The 10,127-nt window shown below is 36.5% G+C and overlaps 1 protein-coding gene across 1 annotated transcript; it reads right to left on the reverse strand.

Moving 5' to 3' along the window:
• Nucleotides 1–241: 241 nt before the first annotated feature.
• Nucleotides 242–9,108, reverse strand: LOC121314144 (ADP-ribosylation factor-like protein 5B). Its single transcript, XM_041247118.1, has 6 exons — nucleotides 8,608–9,108; nucleotides 4,475–4,535; nucleotides 3,721–3,868; nucleotides 1,874–1,957; nucleotides 1,225–1,376; nucleotides 242–604 (listed from the first exon to the last, which is right to left on the reverse strand). Exons 1-6 carry the CDS (start codon nucleotides 8,651–8,653, stop codon nucleotides 556–558), a joined length of 540 nt encoding a protein of 179 aa, XP_041103052.1. The 5' UTR covers nucleotides 8,654–9,108; the 3' UTR covers nucleotides 242–555.
• Nucleotides 9,109–10,127: the final 1,019 nt, after the last annotated feature.

Consider the following 10,127-nt stretch of genomic DNA (forward strand, 5'->3'; position numbering starts at 1 on the left):
AAAGTAAGCCTCACTAACTTTCACCAAAGCTGCTTGAACAGTCAGTAGCTTCAACCAATTGTATTGTTTAGTGTGCACTTTTCACACAGTTTTTACTTGCACAGGGACACACAGCTTGATAAAGCAGCGCTTGGGTGTTTTCCTAATTTACATGCCCCTGTAATATTAATACCTGTCTAAAAACAACCATTGTATGCAATCCTAGAAATTATGCAGGAGAAAAGCTTTAGTTCTAACTCTAAGACAGGTCTGCATAGTGGGTAGAACGTATGTATATAACATTTAAAAATAATAATACAATCTTACATGTATTAAGCCTTTTGAGAAAAACAGACGCGCTACAATGTGCATCCAGCACAGCAAAAGCAGTTTGTAAACGTAGCTCGTGAAGGTCTACAGAGCTTAAAAAGTGAACATCACTTGATTCAAGTGTTGTATGGAGAGGTTTGTGTTGTGATAAATTAAAAGCAGCTGCTCCTTCAGCCACAGGTAACAGAAAACAATGTTCATGTACTGTATGAAGAACAAATAGGAAGAGTCTTTGTTGTCAAGCAGTTATCTCACACCAACTCTGCAGGTCATCCACTCCAGGCCTTGGCATAAACTGCAACAAAAGAATAAAACAAAAAACATTTTACAATGGAAAACAGAAACAAAACAGGATAGAAAATGTGCTTTTTTAACAAATCAACTCTTATTTTTTTGGCTAAACAGGCACTGATACAATTGCACTGAAAGTACATACATATTCACGTAAGGCTTACAAAGCTTGGTTTGTTTTGACCAACACAAACATTGTGATCTGCTGAATGTTTCAAGGTCACAAACACTTTAGTCTCCTGTTGCTGGGGGTAGAAATCTATCCTACAGTCAACATTACTTTAAAGTTACTTCTTATCCTACTGTTTCATTTTTCTTTGTGCCCGACAACGTTTAACATAAATAAACCAAACAACCTCTGGAAAGGCTGGTCTTGCACATGCTGATCCTGATGAGCACCAATATTGGATTACCTTTCCTATGGTACCATTAGCAAGTCCAACATTAATGTAAATTAGGTTTTGCAAAAACCAGATAAAAACATTATTTATGCCCCCAACTTTGACTTTTATGTTTCCCCAACTGACAATAGTGACCAGCAAAGAAGGTCACACAAGACAGAACTCTGACATTAGCTAATTTCAATGCTGCCGAGCGCCTAATACGATCACTGAGAACACGTACCCTTCTCCTGTAAGTGCGCAGCATGACTGAATGTGCCATGGATGATCCTTGATAGAGCTAAGGGTGAGGTAATTTGAAATTTCAGCAGCCGATATGCACCCCTTCATATCCTGTTTATTTGCAAAAATTAAAACTGCTGCCTTCCTTAAGTCCTGCAATATACAAAAAAGATTTTTTTTTTTTTTTTTTTTTTTTTAATGAGACACAGTCCACAACCATGCCAACAGTCATATATCACTTTCAACTGCCCTGACAGAAACTTTCCCCAAGTTTCTATTTTTGATAAAGACAGTACATTTTTTTATGAAAGAAATGCAATGCGATTTTTGTTTGTATGTAAATTATCCTTTTAAATGTTAATTGATACGATTAGCGAATGTATCTTTCTGGGTGTTAAGTAATTGTAAGTAGATTATCATTATGTTCAGAATCAATTTGAAGAGATCCAATATTGTATACATGCTGTAATGTATTTTAGAAAACAGTATGCTTATTAATTACCAGCACTTATGAATATTGTTCTTTTTTAAATGTTTTTACTTTCTAAAGTACATCCAATACATTTTAAATAACTGACACAATTCTTATAAAATGTATATATATATTTTTTTTTTAAATACATTTGTTAAACAATCTGCACAAAACACACCTCGTGAGCCAGCATTCTGTACAGTTCTTCCTTTGTGATCGATAGCCTCTCTCTGTCTGTGCTGTCCACAACTAAAATGATAAACTGAAACAAAGAAATATACATTAGGCTGGTTTATTCCTTTATTTTTTACACAAATAGATTTAATTTTTTAATGAAAAGTTAACCCTTTATTAATTAAGACTTAAAATCTAACCATGCCCATGTTACATGTAGCAAGTTTGACAGATCCACATGGTACAACATATGAAATATCAAAATATAAAAATCCCTTCTGTACATTAAATTACTTCCATTTCCCTGGAGACATAATTAAATCATTGTATAGTTTACAGAAAATGTAAATCTAGGCTGTTTCAACTTTGTAAATACCAGCATACATATTTAAAGGATTGCGAGCACCGACCTAATACAAGATACACCTGTTATTCATGGTGATACAGGCATCGAAATACTAGAACTGCACTAAAAAGATATACAAATTGCAAAGCTTGGTTTGTTTTGACCAACACAAACATTGTGATCTGCTGAATGTTTCAAGGTCACAAACACTTTAGTCTCCTGTTGCTGGGGGTAGAAATCTGTCCTATAGTCAATATTATTTTAAGGTTACTTCTTATCCTACTATTTCTTTCTTTATTGTGCCTAGCAACATTTAACAGAAAACAACCATCAAGTTCTGGAAAGGCTTGTTTTACACATCCAGACCCTGATTAGCACCAGTCTTGGACTACGTTACCTATGGTAACATTAGTTAGTCCACCATTAGTGCTAATTCGGTTCTGAGAAACCAGTTAAAACAACATCACTTATGCCACCAACTTTGACTAATATTTTTACAATAGTGACCAGCGAGGAGGGTCATACAAAATATACCTTTGACATTATCTAATTTCCAGGTATACCTTTGACATTAGCTAATTTCCAGATATACCTTTGACATTAGCTAATTTCAAGGCTGCTGAGCACACATACTAGCTTGTTTCTAACAGAGCAGGATAGTTTCCAATAGTTCTAAACAAAGTGAGCTTTAACATTTACAGTCATTTTTATTGTCCTATCACAGTAATGGCTTCTTTTGCAAGCCGCCTTCTTTAACTCAACCGTGACCTCTCCAGTGCAAAGATCTCTGTTCCTCCAACGCCTCGACCTCGCCAGCTGCAGTACTATTTGTCTTCTGAATAAAAACCACCAGCTGCTCCATTTTGCTCAAAACGCTGCTTAGCAAAACTTTTGTTCTGCCTTTTGACATCTGTTCAAGCTTATACATTCTAGTGTTACTGTGCACACTACCACCTACATTAGCCATTGTCTGTTTGTGTGCACAACCAGACATGCTCAGTATGCAATGCATACCACTGCTTATTTAAAACAGACAGCTTGCTTCTGCTCATTTCACTACAATAAGCACATTTTTGTGAAAACAAGCAAATCCATGGTATTGCTGGTATAGTTTGCCCCCTCCCAGAAAACCCATCCATAGAAAACTTATTTTACCATAACATACTGACCAAACATCTAAAAGGTACAGTACTACGGATATGACATACTAAATGCGATTTTATGCGCCTTCCTGTTGCTTATTTCCACAAATTGTACTATTTGTGTTCTACTATTGGCAGACACTGCCTAACAGCCTTCCTGCAAACAATGACTGTCCTTCCCCTTTATTATTTTTCCTTTCATCAAAAATAAACAACGTGCTTTAGATATCTAATTAGACCATAATCTTAACTATGCATTGTGTTAGAACAAGGTGCTATATCATTCACTTTGTAAACCTTACATTGAGATGTAATTTGTTTAAACATTGGAAAACGCTACATGGATCAAATGCTTTGCCATACCTCTGTGTTGGAGTAATAGGTGTTCCATGAAGATCGGAGTGACTCCTGTCCACCAATATCCCACATGAGGAAATGGGTATTTTTTACCACTATTTCTTCTACATTGCTCCCTATAGTAGGCGATGTGTGAACAACTTCATTCATCAAACTAGAGACAAGACATAGGATTTATTAGTGAATCTTTTTGTTTTAACAAAAAAATTAACCCAAAGCTAAGCTACTGTACCATATACATATTTGTTTTTAATTTACATTCCAGATTAGTTTGTGTCAAAGTTTAATATTCAGCACGTAATACTGTATTTTTAGAACAAATAATTATCCATTATATTTTCTACCACAAACTATAAGTTACAGTAATTTACCTATTTCTGAACTTACAACCAAAAGACAGCTTATTCCATTTATCAGACCATTTAATGACAGTACAACGGAATTCACCTGAAATTGGTAGAAACAAATACTGCAACACAGGAAGCTTTAAATATGAAAACCTCACAAACGTGACAAATTATCACTGTAGATTATCTATTTTGTTATGTCCATACCATAGTAAAGTTACACTTGCAATAGGATTACAATGTTATAGGTGAAAATACTGCACTCCTTGGGAGATCGAGTGGTCCAACATATATAAAAACTACAGGCCTTCTTAAACTGAACAAAAAAAAAACTTTAAAAAAACTTTTCAGTTGGAAGTCCCATCGCATTCGGTGGGTCCTGTACAAAAATGCATTCAAAAGTAGGTACTCACAACTGATAAAGGATTGTTGTCTTCCCAGCATTATCCAGTCCAACGATGATCACTTTATGTTCTGTTTTAAAACAGGAGTAAAACAGTTAGTATATCTGCTGCCGTTGGGACAGAGCTGAAATCTGGGACTAGGACTCCAAGCGAATGAGTCTGGAACAAAGACTGAACCAAGCTGTCTTGGATTTAAACACAGACCGGTTCGTATTACATTCCAAAAGTACATCAGCTGAAGGTTAAAAAAAAACTGTGGGTAAAATCTATGTAACTATCATAAGAAGGGATTCATTTTAATGTTGATGTTGTCTATGCTTTGGCAGTATTATTAATACTTCACTTGCTGGTACAGTATATCACGGTATGAAAAACACACAGTGTGTCTACCTGAAATTAACCAAAAACAAAATAATTCTAACATCAAACAACTTCTGCAAAAAAGGTCAGTCCCGCCACACCCCTCGACAAAAAATAAAGGCAAGTTACACAAAACTCATGTATCGGGTATATAATAGTGTGAAGATTAGAAACCAGTTAGCGTTTCCTCAATACTTTGCTACCGGTCTTACACATGAAAAGATGGTGAAATATTGAAAACAAAAAGATAGTACACGCACAATTTACTGTGAGCATCATCCAACTTAAATTAACAGAATTTGTGAATTACTGAATCATAAAACAAGCATGTACCTGCAATTAGAAAAAAACAAGGCTGTGTTAAAATGGAAGGTGGTTGATTTTAGTGGTTCTGATGTTTATTTTTCTCACCACAAAACAGGACAGAGCAGCAAAAGCAGTGGTTCAGTGTTTTCCACAAGCATGCCTCCTACCTGAACCGGATCGATCACTCTCTTAGGGGGCACTTAATCCAAACCAAGCCCCTTTGTTGTATAACTTTGTTCTTATCATCATGATCATCAAATGAAACTAAATACTTTTTGAAATCTTTTCTCTGAGATCTTTGGTATGCCTGCATTGTTTCAAGTATGGCGTAAAGCCAGAAAGCAGAGATGATATCATTTCTTGAATGAAAATATAAAATGCCACTATGGATGAAAAACAAAAGAAAATATATTACTTACACTGACTAGATACTCAAATATGTCTAATGAAATTTGGAGTCATGGTCTTTTTTCAAACAGAAGACATTCTTTTAGTTCAAATGTCTGACATTCAAACATACTCTGATAGTGTATGCCAGGAACCTTATGGCTGTTTTCACCTCTTAGGCACACAAGCATCAGTTAGAGAATTCTGATTTCAATCAGAGCACGGAAGAACATTTCATTTCACTGTTCTGATATAAAATGTTTTTGGAACAATAACACACCAGCCAAAAATGTCACCCACTGTATTTTATGTATTGTACACAAACTGATGCTGCAGCTGCACTAGCAAATTTCAAAGCACATAGTAAACTCTTTCTCTAAACATGACTTGGAAAACTATGCTTTGCAATACAACAGTGCTTTAAATAGATTGAAATCTCTTCAACTTACATCAAATGGGAGTGTAAGCATTGACTGTATTCCAACTTAAACCATCCATCAGCGATCAGCAGTTTATTGATGAAACACCGTGTTAGATTAGATTATAAAAACTTGTGGTGCTAGACATCTGACACAGAACGAGATGGTACTTAAGTTCACCATCATTTCTTGAGAATCAGAAGGAGAAATTGAAATCTCTCCAAAAACATTTCACATACAAAACGTTACCTGAAAAGGGACCAACCATATAAATATGCCCAACCTACAAAAGGGGCCAGGTTATATAAACAGATAGATCAGCCCTGTAAAGATGAAATATAAAAATGGGTTATTGCAGTAGGAACTTGCAGCAGCATGAATTATTAAAAACAATTGACAAAACACTTGAATGACACTGCAATAACTGTGGCAATAACCTAGACTTCCCACAAAGTGCAGTCCTGTATAGGTAGTCGTTTTCCTCCATCCTTTATTCTAACCTGGCTGGGGTGACTACCATGACTCCCAATAATGCAGTAATTGTGCATCCTCCCTACTATGCTTTGAAAACAACTTACACACAATGTCAATTAACATAGCCTGCGTATAATGTGAAAACACATTACAGCAATGCTGTTTCAGTCAAGCATCTATTAAGTCACAAAACCCTAGCAAGCTACGGGCACCTAGAAGCACTAAACAAACAAAACAAAAAGTTCTAGCTGTAAGAGTCTCAGAATCAGTTTTTATTTTATTTATTTATTTTTTAATGAAATGTTTGGAAGTCTATTGGCCCAAGAACACTTTTTCACTGAATCCTGAAAACAACTGTACCAACAGTATTCAAAGACAGTTTTCTGTGTAAATGTACACACTTACAATAAGGGTATTTGCATAATTTCCAGCACTCCCATAATTATGTCAGACACATTATATTCATGGCTGATGACACAGGAGACGCCAGCATGCTTGTGTATGTGTGTGCATGACCTGACTTGTGCAGTTTCTGAAATTGTTGTTTTTGGTGAAAGCTATTACTCTTATTTTCTATTCTGCGTATTGTCTATGCCCAATGACGATTTAGAAAGCTGCAGCCAGTCTTAACACTTGATCACTGCTGTATTGGCAGTCAATACAAGATGACAACTGCTTTATTGCCATGTGTCTTTCTTTGTGTGTGTTGAGGCCGGGTTTATTAAAGCATTTGGAAGAGGAAGTTACCAGGAACTAAAACTTCTTGAATTATTTTGTTACATATTTTTAACCTTGGGTTTGGCATTCCCATCCTGTCAGCTGGACTAGAAGACAATTAAACTGAGACATCACAGAGAGACACTCTGTCTTGGCTTGGGGTGGGGACTCCAGACCCCTTCCTAAATTAGGTGCTACCCCTCACTTTTTAAAATGAACAACTGAAGTCACTGAAAAAGGTGCTATTTTCTGAATTTGCGCCCTGTACTACAGCTGAAGACTGGAAATAGAACATCTTGTTAGTGCACCACCCTTTTGGAGAAAAATCGAAATCATCTACAATATTCAATTCACTGCAGCTGGCCCACTTATTATGCAAGTTGAATTTTCAGATGGGGGGGGGGGGGGGTGTGTATTCACTGAACAAAATATTGTTTTATATATATTCCGACATTATAACTAAAAACATGTCATGATACGGTAAATCTTAAAAATAAAAACACAAATGGTAAATTTTACAACGCCAAACGTATTATTGATAATAAATAAATAATAATAATAATAATAATAATAATAATAATAATAATAATAAATTATTTATATTATCCGTGCAAAATAGCAGGTACCGGTATAATCACTATGGAATATTTGGGAGTTTCTCATTCAAAATATGGACTCTGACCCTGTCTGTCACTCCTATCTTCCAATCAACCTGTAGGATTGCTTCTGGGTATAATCCAAGGAACTGCTGATTTTCTTCACTTTAACGATTATGATGACCCTCCATGTGGACTGGTTTAATGATCAAAACAACTGAAGACCATGGCTCTGAAACTGCTTAAACTCTTTTTCCCGACCTCTTCGCATGATACTGTTATCTGGTGCCAACAAACACCTGCAGAATTAATGTAACGTGTAAGGTTGACGGTACAACAGTCACCTTTTATATAATTTAAAATAAAATGTATATTTTGCTTAACTTTTCAAATTGTAATTTGAGCTGCACCATTCACATGAGACAAAGAACACCGTTGGCTACTGTACCGCTGCCAAGCTCTGCTAACTTGACTGTAGTAAACCGAATACTCTATGTTGAATATTGTCAATAGGTCGGCAAAATCAGTTTTGAATTTTTAAACTAACTCCATCCCATGTTTACAGACAGAATACGAATATAATACAAAAATATAATACATCTATTAAAACGGGTTGAAAAACCTAAACATCTGGAAGGGAATAAACATTAACAACTCTGCGGATCAATTAACAAGCATGCCGTTATTCAACATTTAGGTAGACTTTTTAATTTTTTAAAAAGAAAGTAAAATGTTACATTTGCGCAGAGTTTTACTCTACACGACTCGTCTGAAGTTGGGATTTAAAAAAGAACTGTACAGTCTAGTAAACTGCTACTTCGTACACAAACAGTACACAGCATCAACATTTTGATGTAGTCGAAAATCCTTCATAGTAACTCACCTTGGTTACAAAAGAAACTCCAGAGTTTTGCAAATAACAACCCCATAACTGTACTGTAAACGAAATGCGTGATACGTTTGTCTTCTTAACTCTCTCAGTTTTTCGCAGTCTGTGCATATATCGCCTGTACTCTCTCGCAGTAGGTGCTACAGCGGCTAGAGAGCGTTTTCCAAATCGGGCCTTTCTCTATCTAGGCCAGCGGTTTTCTCTAAACTTCGAAAGTCAGTTCTTTGTCTCCGGGTTGTTGGCTCTCAACATCTCCCAGAAATCCTGCTCTTTATCCAGTCTTCACTTCCCCAGTAAAGATTCCGCTACACTGCGCAGTCCGTACACACAGATAAATGAGCATGTGTCAATCCAGAGATTGCAGTTCTAACGAGTATTTTATATACAACATTTAAACACTAAAACAACCTACTTAAAGAATAACCAAGTGACACCATGCAACAGTATTATTCTCTGCCTATGAAGCCACCATCTCTGAATACTCTATTGCTCGCCTCGCTACCCTCCCCTCCAGTTTCAGGTTTCAAGCTAGTGACGTACGCTCGGTTCGCTTACTGACGTCAGGCATTCTGGAGTTTCTCAATACTCGGGGAACCCGTGACGTCAGAACTGTGACGGGCTGCATATTCTGTGGTTGTTTTTTGAATATGACCTTTTCTGCTCAGTCCTGCATTTTTGATTCCTGTTCACTCTGCATAATAGGTAATGAGATGGTAGATCTTGCTGCAAAAAATGGTTTAAAAAAAGAGGAGATTGATGTGGTCATACCACTGAGATCGCAGGGAATGGGAGTCTATGTTAAAAGAGTGACAGTAAAAGAACGGCGGGAGAGATGGGATAGAAGTTTGAAAGGAAGGTTTTATCATAGTATCCAGAACGAGGTGAAGAGTAGCTGGGTGAATAAGGAAATGGGAAAGAAAGAGGAAAGCCCGTTAGCTAGGTTGAGGATTGGACACAGTTCTCTCAATGAGCATTTGTTTAGACTGGGGAAACATGACAATGGATTATGTAAAACATGTAAAGTATCAGAAACAGTGGAACATTATTAAAGTGCGAGAAATTTGAGGAGCAGGGAAGGAGACTGGAGAGGAGGTTGACGGATGTGGAGTTCCTGAGTTATTATCCCAAATATTTAAAAACTCGCGTGCCAGACAGAGGGATGTCATAATTTCAATACATTGTATTGCAAAAGTGTGTTCTTTTGTTTTAATCTAAATCTGACCCGTGAGAGCTTGATGACCGTAAGGACTGACCAAAAAATGCCTCTTACCGTTCAGAGATAAAATTGCGTTTACTGAGACATACTCCTGCTCCCTTAAAAGACCAATACAATATTTCTGCTGTAGTCAAACAACTGCGGTTTGACAGCATTATTCTTGTGCTGGATGTTTCTGCACTGCATAGGTCACAGATTTTGAGCTGAAAAATAAAGCTGTGACGTGCTCTTACATTGCAGACAAGGGCAGTCATTTTAACAGTAAATATTTGGTTGTTCAAAGCTTGTTATTGTTCAG

The sequence above is a fragment of the Polyodon spathula genome, chromosome 4 (genome assembly GCF_017654505.1).
Source record: "Polyodon spathula isolate WHYD16114869_AA chromosome 4, ASM1765450v1, whole genome shotgun sequence".
Lineage (NCBI taxonomy): Eukaryota > Metazoa > Chordata > Actinopteri > Acipenseriformes > Polyodontidae > Polyodon > Polyodon spathula.

Coding starts and splice junctions, on each gene's coding strand:
- LOC121314144 (XM_041247118.1), bottom strand. CDS start 8,653: ATGGGGTTGTTATTTGCAAAACTCTGGAGTTTCTTTTGTAACCAAG. Junction 4,536..8,607: donor GAGTTTCTTTTGTAACCAAG/GTGAGTTACTAT, acceptor GTTTTAAAACAG/AACATAAAGTGATCATCGTT. Junction 605..1,224: donor TGCGCACTTACAGGAGAAGG/GTACGTGTTCTC, acceptor CTTTTGTTGCAG/TTTATGCCAAGGCCTGGAGT.